This window comes from Salmo salar, chromosome ssa22 (assembly GCF_905237065.1).
Source record: "Salmo salar chromosome ssa22, Ssal_v3.1, whole genome shotgun sequence".
NCBI classification, from domain to species: domain Eukaryota; kingdom Metazoa; phylum Chordata; class Actinopteri; order Salmoniformes; family Salmonidae; genus Salmo; species Salmo salar.
In genome coordinates this window covers 29,136,034-29,153,791 of record NC_059463.1, presented here as the reverse complement: position 1 = coordinate 29,153,791, position 17,758 = coordinate 29,136,034, and the positions used below count along the sequence as shown (strand labels likewise).

Sequence of the window (17,758 nt, the reverse complement as noted above, 5' to 3'; positions counted from 1 at the left end):
GTATGATGACTCCTTGCTGTCCCCAGTCCACCTGGCCGTGCTGCTGCTCCAGTTTCAACTGTTCTGCCTGCGGCTATGGAACCCTGACCTGTTCACCGGACCCTGACCTGTTGCACCCTCGACAACTACTATGATTATTATTATTTGACCATGCTGGTCATTTATGAACATTTTAACATTTTAACATCTTGACCATGTTCTGTTATAATATCCACCCTGCACAGCCAGAAGAGGACTGGCCACCCCTCATAGCCTGGTTCCTCTCTAGGTTTCTTCCTAGGTTTTTGGCCTTTCTAGGGAGTTTTTCCTAGGGAGTTTTTCCTAGCCACCGTGCTTCTTTCACATGCTTTGCTTGCTGTTTGGGGTTTTAGGCTGGGTTTCTGTACAGCACTTTGAGATATCAGCTGATGTACGAAGGGCTATATAAAAATAAATTTGATTTGATTTGATTTGATTTTTATAATTTTTTTACTTTAGATGATTTGGTAAATATTTTCTTAACTCTTATTGAACTGCACTGTTGTAAGCATTTCACGGTAAGGTCTACACTTGTTGTATTCAGCGCATGTGACAAATAAAGTTGGATTTGATTTGATTTGATTTGAAGATGAGTCAAGGGAGAGGGGTCCTGGGAGGAGTGGTGTGAGTAGTAGATCTGTACCAGTAAAGAGGGAAATGCCAACACGTGATATGTTTCAGTAAGATTGGATTTTTTTGCATTTATAGCAATGGTTATCAACTGTACTGCAGGGATGGAACGTATGTTGCAGAAAATTGAGGTTGTGCGAATTTGGGTGTACGAGACTATACATCAGAAGAGTTACAGGGTGTCTTAAGTGGTGGTGTCCCTTCCTTTCAAGTTGTTGGCCTGAGGTAGGACTAAATAGATGTAAATAGTGGAGTAGGGTAGTGTTATTTGTATTTTTTTGTGAGTGTTGTGTTAGATGGTAGGGTATTTGTTTATTTATTTCTTCAAACAAAGTATTAGGGAGTTGTACTCCAGTCTAGTAGGTGGCGGTAATGCAACATTTACTGGATGCCAACCGCCGTTGAACCTAATCGAAGAAGAAGAAGAAGAAGAAGAAGAAGAAGAAGAAGAAGCTCTGACGTATGTAGTTTTACGACGGTGTGCTTTACCAGTTTCCGACAGTGTTACTCGGGAAGCGCAACTCTTGTGAATAAACCGTTTTGGTTTCCTGTTTTAAGTTCTGAAAACTAATATTTAGATAATTTCAAACTAATTATCGCCATACATAACTATATCGATAACCGATATAGTGAAAGTATCAGTCGAAATACGTGTTCTATCAGCTTCAGTTCAGTTCTGAAGTTGCAACGCGAAGCCCGGCGGCTTTGAAAAGTTTGTTGTTGTCACGTGACACGAATGTAGTGATAAAGTTTTTGTTTGTTTATTAAAACGACCATAGATACAAAAACAACATTACATATTACGTTACTATTTTAAAACAATGCCTCAACCAAAATACAGGAAGATTGCTGTGATTGGGTACAGATCTGTTGGTGAGTGAAATAAGAAGCTAAGTTACTTAGCTAGCCTTTGTTTTTGTTTTCATAGCTAACGTTGCTGCTAGATGGTTAGTTAGCAATAGCGTAGCTATGATAAACAAAAAAGCTAGCTAGCTTCTAGTACCAAAACAGAATCAAGCACATAAGAAAATGTCATAGCTCTGTAATTGTGAATTATGTAGTGTGTTAATGTATAAACGTTGTAGTTGATAAGCTTCTACTCACTCTAGTCACCATGCCAAAGTTGTGTGCTAACAACTTAAGCCAAGTTCCACGATGTGTTAACGCGGCCAACAAACGTTACTAACGTTAGCTCATAGACCTAGCTAGCTAGATACTTTCATTGTGAAACCGCTGCAGTCATAGCTAACACGGCCAATCACATTGTATAACTGTTGTTCAGAGTCAGGTAACAAATGGTCATTTTGTTTTCCTATGATTTTGGAAATTGCTGCTCATCGGCCATAACAATGCAATTTATCTCTGTCTCTACAGGAAAGTCTTCTCTCACAATACAGTTCGTGGAAGGACAGTTTGTAGATTCATATGACCCTACCATTGAAAACAGTAAGTATTTTTATTTCGTTTTTTTCGTTGGATCAGTTTTGTTATTCTAAGTTATTGCAGCCACTATTAAGGTGTCATTGAGGGTCAAATAATATGCATGGGTGAAAAGCAGAACATATGCTCCTTTTTATGATCATGCTATGTCCAGCAATTACCACGTGCTCACCTTATGTGGCATAGCCTGGGCTTGACAACATCCTCTTCAACTCTTTCCAGCCTTCAACAAAATGGTGTCTGTCAACGGTCAAGATTTCAATCTTCAGTTGGTCGATACTGCTGGTCAGGTATGTATGCTTTACATTACTCATCTTCTTTCTTTACCTCTGTTTCTCAGGAAAACAACAGACAATATTCTTTTCAGAAGCACTTGTCTGTCCTTGTGTGTTTTCTCTTTAACCGATTTCTCGCCTTATCTCTACAGGACGAGTACTCTATTTTCCCTCAGTCTCATTCAATGGACATCCATGGTTATGTCTTGGTCTACGCAGTAACCTCCATGAAAAGGTGAGTAGTCACAGGTACATTTAATTCGCAGTTCATCCTTTGTGCTGGCCCTCTGATCTTGTGACTCTACTGTGTGTATAGATAGTTGTCTGTCCATCAATACACACTGGTAACCTGTCTCTTTTTGTCTTTAACTTTTTGCAGTTTTGAAGTTGTTCAGGTTCTTCATGACAAGCTGCTAGATATGGTTGGGAAAATACAGTAAGTTAACCGAAGTTATAAAAGGTTGGTGATGCTGCTTTTGATGATCTGTTTGTCTTAAGAAATCGGCTTTCCCAGTACATTTTTTTAAAATTGATGTGTGTTCTTTTAGGGTGCCAACTGTTCTTGTTGGAAATAAAAAAGATCTCCACATGGAAAGGTAAACCTACTTGAGCTGAATGAAAGAGGAGAGCATTGGTGCTCCCACTCACATGCATAGCTGGTACATTATGTATAGAACCATGCCACTACCATCTCATTTTAAAAACTGGTATATGGTTTCACCTTGGTTTTCCAGCTGAGGTCTTGGACCTTGTGGTCATATAGGTACATTCATGCTACCATTACATCATTCTCAGTGTGTCCCTCCTCCCCTCAGGGTGATCAAGCCAGAGGAAGGGAAGAAGCTGGCCCACTCATGGGGAGCAGCATTCATGGAGTCTTCTGCCAAGGAAAACGAGGTAGACAAAGATATCTTCTCTGTAGACAGAGCTACTCATAAAAAAATGGTCTATTCAAAGGTATGAACTTATTTATTGATTGTTTTTCTACATTCAACTCTATGCATTGCAGACCGCTGTAGAGGTATTCAAGCGGATCATTCTGGAGATGGAGAGGGCGGATGGGAACGTTCCTTCAGAGGATAAAAAGTGTGCCGTGATGTAAGAGGGTCTCACCAGGACAGCAGTAAGCTCATTGGATGAAGCCAGGGGAGACAACGTCACCAGCCTGCCAATCATGACTTCCCTAGCACCAAGGAGCCGCAGTCGAAATGTGGCCACTTTATAATTCAACAGTGTTTTACACAAAGGCACCCAATCACACTCAAGGCTGACTAAAAAGAACTCTGACAGGTGTCACACAAGGGTTTCATTGTCAGTTTTACTGAAAAAACCTTGTACATAAGTTTGGTTGGCATAAACCAAACCTCATGAAAATACCAAATGTAATGTAAGAGCCACAAGCCCAAACTTCACAACAAAAAACAGCTCCCTGATAATTGCAATCAAATAGCTAGCCATGTATCAACAGATGGAGCGGTGACTGGTTAGTGTCCCCAACTCTCACTGGCTAGCTTCACCTTGTACATAATAAGGGCTGACCTTGATGCCTAAAAAACATGCCTGACTTTTTTTTCTCAGGTCATTGTTTGGAAAGCACTATAATTCACAACTGATTAATGTATTGGTTACAGTATCTAGGAATGAGTTCTCTTTCACACAAGATGTGTATTGCAGAAATACATTTCATCTAGCATTGGTCTTGGCTAACATTTTTTCACTGTAAAGCTTTCAGCAAGTCAACTTCAGGTTACACTTCACTCTTGAACTGTAAATCATGTCTTTTAGGAAACATGCCAATTTGTATTTTCTAGAATACAGTTTTATGTTCTTCTGGTTGGCAGTTTGGTCCTCGCTCTTTTCCGCTATGATCTACCATCTGACTTTAATAATTAAGCTGCAATTATCCAGTGGATGAGGCACCCTTGAATGGTGTTTCAAAAAGAATGGAATGGATCTGTTATATAAAAACGTTGTGGCCTTTTGATCCCAGAGAACTAGGATCCTAGACACAGGTTTGATAGTGTTGTTAGTTATATTCTGAGATAATACAAGTGTGTTCATTCAGCAGCATATTGAACGAAATGTCTGCATATAATTATACTATAATTAAGAAGATGGAGTTGCAGTTTTGGTATTCACTGATAATTCCTTACCACTGTGGACTGTTAACCAGTTCATGGGGACCACAGGATCTGCTGGTTTAGTTTCCGTTTTGGGGTTTTCATTCCAGAAGTGATGTAGGGCTCGATCAAGCCAAGCAAGGACGCCTTATGACACATTATCACTTATGAATTTATGTTGTGTCGGGGACTCCCAGCGGACACAGTGCTCACCATAACCTGATTTGCGTGTCCACAAAAGAGCAATTTGATGCCCAATGGTTTTTACTGACATTACTTACATTTATCCAGATGGTCCACCCCCTAGTGTCTATTATTTGTTGTTTAGATTTTTTTTATAGAGTGCTTCTCTTTGAATAAGTAGTAGATTGATTGATGATTGATGATGCAGTCTAAGGCTGAGTTTACACAGGCAGCCCAATTCTAAACTTTTTTTCACTACTTGGTCCTCTGACCAATCAGATTTGTGCTGAAAAAGATCTGATGTGATTGGTCAAAATATCAGAATTGGTCTGCCTGTGTAAACTCAGCCTAAGAGGAGCTGGTGTTGCTGTGTCTTGTGCCTTACCCTTCAATCCCCCGCTTTACCCGCCCCCCCCCCACATGTTTCCCTACCTGACTCAAGGTCCTCTAGGTTTTTTTCCCCTTCTCTGTTGACTTGACCCGATGGGGAAAACAAGGTGCACAACACACACCTGAACACCAATACCCCCACATTGGTTAGTGTTAGCTCAGAAATATTGCTGTAAACTGTTTTGTATATATAAATCTTTTACTCCTTTAAAAGTATTTTTTTTTTTTTTTATTGATTAGTTGTGTTATGGCTGCTCAATAACTGTCTGCAGCTAAGAATTTGAATTCCATCTCTGAAACAGAAACATGCAGCCACTATAATACCACACCACTTGGAGACAAATCTGTTAGTAAATGAGTAATTATTTATTTGACAAAACCGAATTATGATGCTTACAATTATGCAGATGTATTTTTAAATTATCCCTGTACTAAGCCTAAGCCGTCATTAATGGTCTTTACTGACTTTACACAAACAAATATGAACTGATCATGAGGGTCTGCGTACCCACATCCATACCCACACATGCAGTCAACTGATTTATGGAATCAATCCATTTGTGCAGTTTAGCTAACTCTTAATTGCATTACCAGTAGCCAGGGATGGCCCTAACCTTTTGGGGGTCCTTAGCGAGATTTGGTTGGGGTTCCCCCCACCTCGCGGGCAAAGCATTTTACTGGCCCCTGTCTTGACAGCGGAGAGAAAAATGTAGGTTTTAAAGTACATTTCCTGCAATTCTAAACATTTTGTTATGGGGCAGAGAAAAACAATGTACAGTTTAACAGGACATTTTCTGCAATTCTATCAGTTTTGCCATGGGGTGGAGAGACACTTTTGCAGATTTAACACTCGCGGTGTGTGGGTAAAATCAGTGGGGAAGCCAGGAAAAAAAATGCCATGTTACATCTGTCCGGTGAAGTCCATTATGTGTTATGATAATTGCGGTTTTTGCTCTATAACCTGTTAGTTGTTGGGCTCCCGAGTGGCGCAGCGGTCTAAGGCATCACTAGAGACCCTAGTTCGATTCCAGGCTATATCACAACCGGCCGTGATTAGGAGTCCCATAGGGCAGCGCACAATTGGCCCAGCGTCGTCCGGGTTAGGGTTTGGTAGTTTGGTAGGCCGTCATTGTAAATAATAATTTGTTCTTAACTGACTTGCCTAATTAAATAAAGGTTAAATATATATATAGAATAAAAAAAAAAAATAGTTGGTCCCCCTTTGCTGCTATAACAGCCTCCACTCTTCTAGGAAGGCTTTCCACTAGATGCTGGAACATTGCTGCAGGGACTTTCTTCCATTCAGCCACAAGAGCATTAGTGAGGTCGGCACTGATGTTGGGCGAGTAGGCCTGGCTCGCAGTCGGCGTTCCATTTCATCCCGAAGGTGTTTGATGGGGTTGAGGTCAGGGCTCTGTGCAAGCCTTCCACACCGATCTCGACAAACCATTTCTGTATGGACCTCACTTTGTGCACGGGGGCATTGTCATGTTGAAACAGGAAAGGGCCTTCCCCAAACTGTTGCCACAAAGTTGGAAGCACAGAATCGTCTAGAATGTCATTGTATGCTGAAGCATTAATATTTCCCTTCACTGGAACTAAGGGGCCTAGCCCAAACCATGAAAAAATAGCCCCAGAACATTACTCCTCCTCCACCAATCTTTACAGTTGGTACTATGCATTCGGGCAGGTAGCATTCTCCTGGCATCTGCCATACCCAGATTCGTCCTGTCGGACTGCCAGACGATGAAGCGTGATTCATCACTCCGGAAAGCGCGTTTCCACTGCTCCAGAGTCGAATGGCGGTGAGCTTTACACCACTTGGCATTTCGCATGGTGATCTTAGGCTTGTGAACTCGGTAGTGAGTGTTGAAACCGAGGACAGACGATTTTTACGCGCAATGTGCTACAGCACTCGGTGGTCCTGTTCTGTGCGCTTGTGGGGCCTACCACTTCACGGCAGAGCCGTTGTTGCTCCTAGACGTTTCCACTTCACAATAACAGCACCTACAGTTGGCCCGGGGCAGCTCTAGTAGAGCAGAAATGTTACAAACTGACTTGTTGGAAACGTGGCATCCTATGATGCAGCCCTGTTGAAAGTCACTGAGCGCTTCAGTAAGGCCATTCTTGATAAAAAAATAAATATTTTTTAACCCTTTTTCTCCCCAATTTCGTGATATCCAGTCTTGTCTCCCCTATGGACTCGGGAAAGGTGAAGGTTGAGAGCCATGCTTCTTGACACACTGCTCGCTGAACCCGGAAGCCAACCCCACCAATGTGTCCGAGGAAACACCGTCCAGCTGGCGACCGAAATCAGCTTGCAGGCGCCCAGCCCGCCACAAGGAATCGCTAGAGCGCGATGGGACAAGGAAATCCCGAACGGCCAAATCCTCTCCTAGCCCGGACGACGCCTCATGGGTCTCCCAGTCACGGCCAGCTGTGAAACAGCCTAGGATCGGTCTGTAGTGACGCCTTAAGCATTAGACCACTGCACCACTGCCTCAGACTGCTGCACCACTGCCTTAGACCACTGCACCACTCGGGAGGCCAGCAAGGCCGTTCTACTGTCAATGTTTGTCTGTGGAGATTGCATGGCTGTGTCCTCGATTTTATACACGTGTGGCTCAGTTGGTAGAGCATGGTGTTTGCAACGCCAGGGTTGTGGGTTCGATTCCCACGGGGGACCAGTATGGAAAAAAAGAAAAAAAAAGTATGAAATGTATGCATTCACTACTGTAAGTCGCTCTGGATAAGAGCTTCTGCTAAAATGTAAATGATTAAATGAATAAATGATACACCTGTCAGCAACGGGTGTGGCTGAAATAGCCGTATCCACTAATTTGAAGGGGTGTCCACATACTTTTGCATATATAGTGTATATAAGCCTAAAGCCGAGACAATAAGAAGACACAGTGGCAGAATAAATTCAACCACACCTGTGTTTCATCACACAACCGGAGAGCAACATCTGTCTGGTGAAGTCCACAAAGCATATTGTGTGTAATAAACAGTTACATGACCTACAGAATGGTCAAGCAAGTTAATGTTTCCAACATTTTCGGATTACTAAATAACAATTAATTTAGAACCACGGAGAGTTAGGCTACCGCAAGTCAAAGAAAACAGATGCTGCCTCCACTATTCCAGCACCATTTCAACTTTAACATTTCAACATCATCAAATCACCTCTGCAGAATACAGAACCACTAAAATATATCCAAAACGATTTAGTCCAATCAATGTAAGCTAAACATTATGTGGCTGTTAAGTGGCTGTCCATGGTACTGATTTGTGTGTGTAGAAAAAACATGTTGATTCACCCTACTTGTAGAGAAACGCCAATGTGTATGATTGTTACACAGTACATGCTTTTAGTTTTTGTTGTGCTAGGCTACCTGGCTAAAATGCTTGCATGCTAGCCAAACTTCCTTTCATGGGCAATGATGAGACCACTAGTTAACATTAGCCTACTACATCTAGCTACATATTAAACATCCATCCTCTCAGGCAAAGGGCGCACAATGTATGTGAATGGTTAGATCAGAAGCGCCGTTATAATCATTGACCAGTACGGAGTATTAAGTCAAACCACAAGTCCAAATCCCTATCTCCATCCATGGCTAATTTAGGAAAGGGACAATTTTAGCTAGCTAGCTAGCCACCGGAGGACAACAACACAATGAGATGCAACAATTCAAGTTTTTTCTGTAAATGACGTTTAGTTTTTGATGTGATGTGATTGCTGTGAAGCCAAATCCAAACTGGCTTCCCTTAACACTTTTTTATTGGGTGCACCAGGACCATTCATAGTTGGGCTCACTCAGTTTAGGTTTAGCCCAATGCTGATTGGCTATTATTTTATACTTTTTTTATCAAGGGAGGCCAAATGCTCGATGGCTTCCCTTTCATCTAATGCTACGGGCGGCAACGATGTCTTACTATTTTTTACCAGACAGCATCAGATAGATGGACTACACATACAGAGGGGCGCTGTTTCGCTCGCTCGGATGCTTTTTCCGGTGAGATACATTCAGTCTCTTGTGAATTGAAGGAAAATGATGAAACACAGAGATGAAAGATATTTTATGTTATTTTCTTGTTTGGGAGGAGGGGCTGGCTTCCCTTGACATCCATGAATACATGCCACTGAGTTTTAAAATGAATTTCCAGCATTTCTACAAATTGTGCCATGACTTATGCCATTTTAATATGGTATCTGAGAGTGACTAACAAAATCAATGGGGCCCCCCGGAGGTCATGGCCCCTGGGCACGTGCCTTGCGTGCCCGGTCAGTATTCGGCAATGATTAGTACAAGTTTAGATAGCTGGCTAGACTAACATACCAATCAAAAAATGATTAGCTGACATGGCTAATTGAGTGAGTAGCTAGGCTTCCATCCAATTGGCGACAGATTTTCATGCGAATATTCAAAAATATGCATTAAGAAAATATGCGCATTTCCCCACCAGTGGTGTTTCCAACAAACTATTTGTTGAAGATAAAAATCAGTGTGTGATGACGTAGCACACACAAAATGTACTTTTTCAATAAAATTTCCATGTACCAAATAAAAATCTGAAGTTCAATGTTTTTCCATCGCATTTTCAACTCTACTGATTGTTTTGTCACATAAACTGTTGCGTTAAATAGTAAATGTTCCTACACTGGCCTTGGCACAAGCTCTAGCCAACAGCTCCCAGATACAGTGCGGGTAGGCTGTGTGGGTAGGCTAGTCTACACGATGAGATTATTATGGATAAGAATTTTTATAGAGAATATTTTTATTTGTCAAATGGCAGTCAAGCATCGATCATCATGTCACCAGAATAAGACCCTTGATTATTTATTGGAAAGGAGCATCAAGATCACTGGGCACTTTCACCACCCTGTGAAGTTCATCATTACTTGTTTAAACTGTAGCCTAATAGAGTACAACAGTATGCCCATAATGCCCATTAAACCTAGCAGTCAAACAAAGAAATGGTTCCACTCATTTTCTTACTATTCACTTTTCATAGGGGATTTTAGAAACACTTAAAATAAAGGCTGTATTTTGTGTAGGCTTATCCTAGCCTGTTGTTTTGATAACTATGCAAATCTCTCTAGGAGGTGATTTTTATCAATATATACCTCCAAAATGAACTGCTAATTAGGATATCATAAAGAACTTCAAATGTCATGATGATCTGGAGGAGACTGCCGAATCGAGGTAAAGGCAAAACTCTCTGGATTAACTATCTAATGTTAGCTGAATGTAGAAATAAATGAATAAATTGGCTACATTTCTTTAAATGAACAATTCTGGGAACTGTGTTGTGCAAGTTTTAAATTGACACAGTACCTGTTAGAAAAGGTGTCAGCTAGAGATGATGTGCAGGAGCTTGCAGGGATTTGTAGTCTTGCATGATGTCTACTTTGATACTTATTAGCGTTTTTGAATCTGAGAGTAAATAGAGCTGAATTATTGATAAAAGTCACCTTGTCTGAGAGACATTTACATGGTTATCAAAAAGTTACGCCAGGGTAAGCCTACACAAAACACAGCCGTTATTTTAAGTGTTTCTAAAACTCCCTATGGGAAAAATGAATTGTAAAAAAATGATTGGAACCATTTCCATGTTTGACCGCTAGTTTCTATGGCTGTTATGACACCTCCACTGTGGGGCTCTATTAACTGCATGATTTCTCTAGTCATAGTGGGAGGACTACACACCATGTCATTGCCACTCCACATTTACACAAAAAGATCCCACCATGTCCAACGAACAAATTATCTCTTGGTATTTAAAAAATTCTACCGAAAGTACTGTTTCCATCACATTTGTCGTGATGGAAACAAGTGTGAGTCGGGGTGCTCGGGAGATCCCACCCTCAAAGTCAAAATTGGCTATTATCGTAAAAAAATCATGAAAAAAAGTGCTTTTTGGTCTTCATTTAAGGTTAGGGGTAGGCATAAGGTTAGCAGTGTGGTTAAGGTTAGGTTTAAAATCTGACTTTAATAAGATACATTGTAGAAATATGTTTCTCTTTTTATGTCCGTCACTGACAATAACCACATTTCCATCCACAGTTTTTATGGTAGTAAAGTCATACAGTATATATATATATATACTGTATGACTTTACTATACTGTATGTTATATATATATATATATATATATACTGTATGACTTTACTATACTGTATGTATATATACTGTATGATATATATATATATATATATATATATATATATACTGTATGACTTTACTACCATAAAAACTGTGGATGGAAATGTGGTTATTGTCAGTGACGGACATAAAAAGAGAAACATATTTCTACAATGTATCTTATTAAAGTCAGATTTTAAACCTAACCTTAACCACACTGCTAACCTTATGCCTACCCCTAACCTTAAATGAAGACCAAAAAGCACTTTTTTTTCATGATTTTTTACGATAATAGCCAATTTTGACTTTGAGGGTGGGATCTCCCGAGCACCCCGACTCACACTTTTTTCGCGGTCATGCGTAATCGGAAGTCAAGTAGAGAGGGCAATCTCTCGCGCTTCCGGGGAGTTTCAATGCTTGTCTCTCGTCGTCTAGCTCCAGTTTAACAAATAACGTATATACCTCGGGAAGAAGTCCGTCGTGAGAAACAGTGGTTACGACGCTACCTTACAGGATCAAGCAAGGGCGAGCCAGTGCATGGAATATGGAGTGTGTAAGTAGCTTAGCTACACCGCCAGCAAGGCTAAACTAGCTATCTAATAACGTTAGCCTACCCTAGCTAGCCAATCACAGTACTTGATGTTTGCTAGCTACATTCAAGATGATACATGATTAGCTAGCCAGGCTAAGCCAGCAAGATTAGCTTGGTTATCTGTGGTTGTGTGTCATAACTACTGGAAGCCTGCGTAACTAGTTAGGTAACGTCGTTAGTTTGCTGCATCTGTTGTGTTCACATTCCAGCCAGTAACCTTAGTTAGTTAACGTTACAGTACTAGTTTACATCATGACCTCTTAAAATACCAAATTGTAGGCCATCATTAGCTGTTGACATTGTTAAGCCCTAGTTATCATTTCAGAGAGGTTAAGATGCTTTGTCTTCTACATGGCGAACTAGGTGAGATAACATTACCTGTCGTGTTAAAGGGAAAATCCACTCGAACTATATTTTTTAATTAGTCCACTGTTGATACAGTCCCACAATGTTTTGCATGCCAGTTGTCAAGTTTTCAAGGTATTAGACTTTCAGGAAGCAAGTGACACTTGCTATATCATGATGATCGAAAATGCATCATATGATGATGTGGCAAGTGGCATTGCTCTTTGAATGTCCAATATCTTGAAAAGTTGACTGCTGTCACACAAAACATTGTGGGACTGTATCAGCAGTGGACAAATGACCTAAATACTAGTTGTTGTTTTTTTTGTGCAGATTTTTCCTTTAATGTTACATTGACTGCATGAACTGTCTAATATCTGAGCTATGATCCAGCTAAGCTTTGTTGGCTACCTTTTCTGTCCAAAGGTTCTTATATCTAAATGTGACAAGGACAGTCACATAATTACTCCCATTCCTCAGTAGTGGCTAAATAAAGCCATTTGTGTTGGTGCAGAGAGTGTTTGTTGCTGATTAGGAGGAGTGATCAAACATTTAACCACTTTCAAACAGCAGTATGTTGGCTACTGGGATAGGATAAAGTAATCCTTCTAACACCCCCCCCCCCAAAAAAAAAAAGATATAGATGTACTATTGTAAAGTGGTTGTTCCACTGGATATCATAAGGTGACTGCACCAATTTGTAAGTCGCTCTGGATAAGAGCGTCTGCTAAATGACGTAAATGTAAAATGTAAATGTACTTTATATTCCTGATATAACTATGCAATGATTATCCATGACTAACACATTGGTGGTAATTAATATAAAAAGCCTTGGGTTCTTGTAGAGAACATAAGATATTTCATTTCCTTAGAATTTTGCCTTGCCTGGGGGAAATGAGTCAATGAACTTATACTCTCTTTCAGATTCCACTTGCTGTTGATGATGTGGATTGTAAAAAGGAGCCACTTCTAGGAGGTAAAGAGCCACCTTTTACTGTTAATGCATAGTGTAATAGACAGCAATGAAAGGATAAATAGCGATGCATGATGAGGTAATCTTAATCCTATGCATGGTGAGAAATTGTTAATGTGCTTTTCTTTTACATGAGTTTTTAAAAAGCATTCTTTTGCCTATGTTGGAAGGAATCCTGAAAGTGTGACATTGTGATAAATTCTGGAATCTATTGAGGCAGCTCTTTTTAAATACAAAACTATTACAATTGTAAATGCGTATAAGGAATGGACAGTAAGTTGAACCCTTTCCCTTTCCTCCTCATTCTCCTCAGACCCAGATTATAATGTCTACACCAGGTTTATGAAGTCTCATCGGTGCTATGACTTGGTCCCTACCAGCTCCAAGTTGGTGGTGTTCGATACTTCACTGCAGGCAAGACCACATCCTGCTTTTAACTCCATCCTGTCAAATAAATCTGTACCAAAGATGCTGCTTTGTGTTTGTGTGTGTATAACTGTGTTCATATCTCCATAGGTAAAGAAGGCGTTTTTCGCTCTGGTGTCCAATGGGGTGAGAGCAGCGCCACTCTGGGACAGTAAGAAGCAGTGTTTTGTAGGTAAGAATAGAGTCCATCACTTTTGCTGGCTGGGCTTTTGGCAGATTTCGAATGCACAATGAGTAGAGTCCCTTTGGACTCTGGTGACAGTGTTCTCCTGCTGATCTCTCACTGCAGGTATGCTGACCATCACAGACTTCATCAACATCCTCCATCGCTACTACAAGTCTCCTTTGGTAAGGCCTGTCCTAGCTTTCAGCCTGCCCTCGACGTCCACTGTTTCTGTGTTTGCTTGTTTATAGGATACCCTATCTCAATTTCACATTTTGAATCATAGTGGTGGTAGAGGGTGAAAAGGCACAACACGTGATTTGCAGCGCACATCCTTCTGTCTATTGAACAGTTGACCTTCATGCCTCTCACCCTCCTTGTTATTTTAGTCAGCACTTTCTCCTGTTCTAATGTTTCAGGTGCAGATATATGAGCTGGAGGAGCACAAGATAGAGACGTGGAGAGGTAAGGGCATTCATTAACTGTGTAATAATAAGTGACTGATAGCCTTCTGGAGCCAGTGAATTAACTAGTACCTATTCTGTTCTCCTTCACCATAGAAGTCTACCTTCAAGACTCCTTCAAGCCCCTCGTCAGCATATCCCCTAACGCAAGGTGGGTCTACTGCCATGGCGAGATGTTGAGGGTTGTCACTGGACAGTTAGTTCAATCAGCTTGAGATCAATTCGGTTACTTACTGGCACTGTTTGATACTGACACGCGTGTATACAATTTCCGCTTCCTCCCTGTTTCAGTCTGTATGATGCTGTATCGTCTCTGCTGAAGAATAAGATCCACAGGCTGCCTGTGGTCGACCCTCTGACAGGGAACACCCTATACATCCTCACTCACAAAAGGATCCTCAAGTTCCTCAAGCTCTTTGTGAGTCTTTCTTGTGATCCTCTCTTTCTTACACTCTGCCCGTTCATCTCTTTTACCACATTTTATCATCTGCTGTTCCTTGACATCTCAATGTCTCATTCTCGGCAGTAGGTAAGGTAGGACAAGAGCACTGTTACAACTGTAGGCCTTGTTAATGAAGTCCACACAAGTGTTTATTCATTCTTTTGAGGTAATATACCGTGTTTCATTTCTATGTATTTTTCAAGCCACTTGCATTAGTGGAACATTGTGTGTTATTTTCCTCCCAGATATCGGAGATGGCGAAACCTGCCTTCTTAGGCCAGACTCTAGAGGAGCTTGGCATCGGAACATTCCATAAGATTGCAGTGGTGCGTTCTGACACACCCCTCTACACAGCACTGGGCATCTTCGTGGACCAGAGAGTGTCTGCCTTGCCTGTCGTTGATGACAACGGTAAGTTAGGGAGACGGGACAGTTGGTTAAACATGTCTGACCCAGACACTCTCCTGTTGTAAATGGTAGGTAGTTCTCATGTACCCATGTTTCTCTCTCTCACACACAGGACGAGTGGTGGACATTTACTCCAAATTTGATGTCATTGTAAGTACTGGACAGCTGTGCTACCAATGGGTGGTATTTAAACAGAATAGTCACTGGTTAGCAGAAAATATTGTTTGTGAGAGACCGACAATGAGAGGAAACAGAAAGACCGTAACCAAAATTGTCTGTATCCTTGTGCTGTAAGAGTATTTTATAAAGGCAAAGAATTCAGTGCAGACCAAAGTAAGTCTCTCCTGTTCTAGATCAATGGGTCTCTTACCCAGTGGGCAGGCAGTATATAGAGCCTGTGGGCTGTTATCGACCAGCGGACTGGCTGGGGTTTATTAGCCTTTAGCCTGAGGAAACAAGAGCAAGTGGGCTCACTCTGCACTGGACTCCACTAACCCCTAGATGACAGTATGTGTCTGTCTGTGTGTTTTCATCTCTGCTATCCAAATACAGTACTGAACACAAGCAGCATTGAGAAGTAATAATGTCCCCCACACAGAACCTAGCAGCAGAGAAGATGTACAACAACCTGGATGTGACTGTGACCAAAGCTTTACAGCACCGCTCTCAGTATTTTGAGGGAGTGCTCACCTGCAACACACACGACACACTGGAGTCCATCATCAACAGATTGGTGGAGGCAGAGGTGAGAGAGCTGGAGACACCTGTGTATACACTTTATTATTGTTTGGGTCGACAATTTAAATCGTTTCCTGGGCGTTTGTTTAGGTCAATAGAAGTAGTACACACAATGTAATACACACAGGTGCTGAGATCTATTCTTGGCTTTTAGTTTAACTTATGGTTTTGTTTTTCTGTCTCTATCTTCTCTCTCAGGTGCACAGGCTGGTGGTGGTCGATGAGCAGGAGGTGGTGAAGGGCATCGTCTCTCTCTCAGACATCCTCCAGGCACTGGTTCTCACTAATGAAGAAGCAGACTAAGGTAAACAAACCTTCTCTATTCACTGACCTTGATAAATCAAATGAAAACAATGTGAATGTAATTTAGCTTCAACTCAGTTCTGAGAGGTAATGTCTTACCTGTAAATTGTTTTGTGATTTTTTTATTTTATATATATATATATATTTTTTTTTTAAAGGATTTAAATAATTGTCAAGTTGAACTAAAGATTCATCTGGTGTTTTGTATTTCAGGTACTGCTTGAGGGAGTGATAAAGGAAATATTCCTCCAAAAAGATGAGGAAGGATAGAGAAAATGACGATCTGGGAAGAGGGAGAAAGAGGAGTGACGCGAGAGAGGAAAAGATAAGAATCTTCTACATCCCCTCATGTAGAAATGTACATCTACAACACAGGAGGACATCTTTCTCTCGGATTACAAATGTGAAGTCTCATTGACTTTCTCAATCCAGCAATATAGACGCGTACAGTAACAAGGGACATACAGGAACACTGTAAACCAAGCCAAAACCCAAGCAACCAAAAAGACCCAAACAAGAAGCAGGACCAGAAGTAGCCAATGGAGTGGAGCTGTATGTCCATTCTGGGCAGCCCAACACAACCTAGTGTCTCTCCTCTGTAAATACAGGTGGCGGACCTATACAGTACAGGAATGATGGGGATCAATTTGCCACTTCTCAGACAAATCCATTCCCCACCTATTCTCTCCCATTTGGTCTGTAGATACACTGGAGAGAGGAGTCCATAACTTCCCTCCCTGGCCCGAAACTGAGCAGCATTCCTTCACCCATCATCCTTATAGGTCTGGTATCTCTAAAGCACAACTAGCCAGCCAATCATGGATCGCAGGTTAAAGAATGTCACAGTGGAACTTGAAGATATACAAATCTACAACGGCAACTCCGCTGGAAAGTCTGGATTGTCGGAGATGGAACTGCTGTAGATGTCATTTTAGAGTTGTACTCCTTTATATATTGATGCACAACCAATTAATATTTGTAAATATAACAATGTTTTATGTTTATTTCTGTTGCTAAAGTGCTCTTATTTAGTTTTTTTGGGGGGGGGTTTAGTCAGTGTGTCCTTGTTTGTCTTGACATGCATTCAGTTGGACTCCGAAGACTGAAGAAAGTGCTACACCGTGAACCATAACATAAGGCTGCTGTTAGGGCCTTGTTCCTCAAAGTCATTCTAGAGCTACATGAGAAATTATTTTGCCTTTTTAAGTTTTACTCATTTCCCAATCCCAACAATATTTCTTTAGACAGTTTTCAACAACATGTAGCGTGAGTGTGTGGATTGATTACGATGGATTCGTTCACTTTTGCTTGTGAGCCTTTTCTAGTCCTTCTGATTGGATGTTAAGTGCTTCTGCGCTATCATCATGATTGTTATTGGGGGTATATCAGTGAAGCATTAGACATTATCTTTTTGCTGTGTCTATTCCATTTTCTTTCATCCTTGTTATAGGATTCAATTTTAGCCTTTTCATTACCGCCACCATTTTCTTTCTTCTTTTTACATTCTGAGGGCAAACCAATCTCGACTTATGAAAAGGACTTCCTTGGGCCATTGAGTCAGTACATTTTAACATTTTTACTTTTCAAAATTGACTTTTGGTATGAATAAGATGAGTACAAGTATGTAAATGCTGTCTTTTTTTCTACTACTCATGTGAAGTTCTAGTTTGATGCATGAGCAATAAATATTATTTCTCTTA

General features: G+C 40.9%; 2 protein-coding genes across 2 annotated transcripts; both read left to right on the top strand.

Moving 5' to 3' along the window:
- Positions 1 to 1,080: 1,080 nt before the first annotated feature.
- On the top strand, positions 1,081 to 4,196 carry LOC106583224 (RHEB like 1). The gene is made up of 8 exons (XM_014167148.2): positions 1,081 to 1,521; positions 2,023 to 2,094; positions 2,311 to 2,378; positions 2,516 to 2,598; positions 2,743 to 2,799; positions 2,912 to 2,959; positions 3,179 to 3,260; positions 3,373 to 4,196. The coding sequence occupies exons 1-8, from the start codon at positions 1,470 to 1,472 to the stop codon at positions 3,463 to 3,465; spliced, it is 555 nt and encodes a 184-aa protein (XP_014022623.1). The 5' UTR covers positions 1,081 to 1,469; the 3' UTR covers positions 3,466 to 4,196.
- Positions 4,197 to 11,651: 7,455 nt separating this feature from the next.
- On the top strand, positions 11,652 to 17,758 carry prkag1 (protein kinase AMP-activated non-catalytic subunit gamma 1). Its single transcript, NM_001141762.1, is given in 13 exon segments — positions 11,652 to 11,757; positions 13,066 to 13,117; positions 13,428 to 13,528; positions 13,631 to 13,712; positions 13,830 to 13,888; positions 14,123 to 14,168; positions 14,264 to 14,318; positions 14,459 to 14,585; positions 14,855 to 15,020; positions 15,130 to 15,167; positions 15,616 to 15,762; positions 15,954 to 16,059; positions 16,272 to 17,758. Coding segments are annotated over 12 exon segments (987 nt in total). The 5' UTR covers positions 11,652 to 11,748; the 3' UTR covers position 16,059; positions 16,272 to 17,758.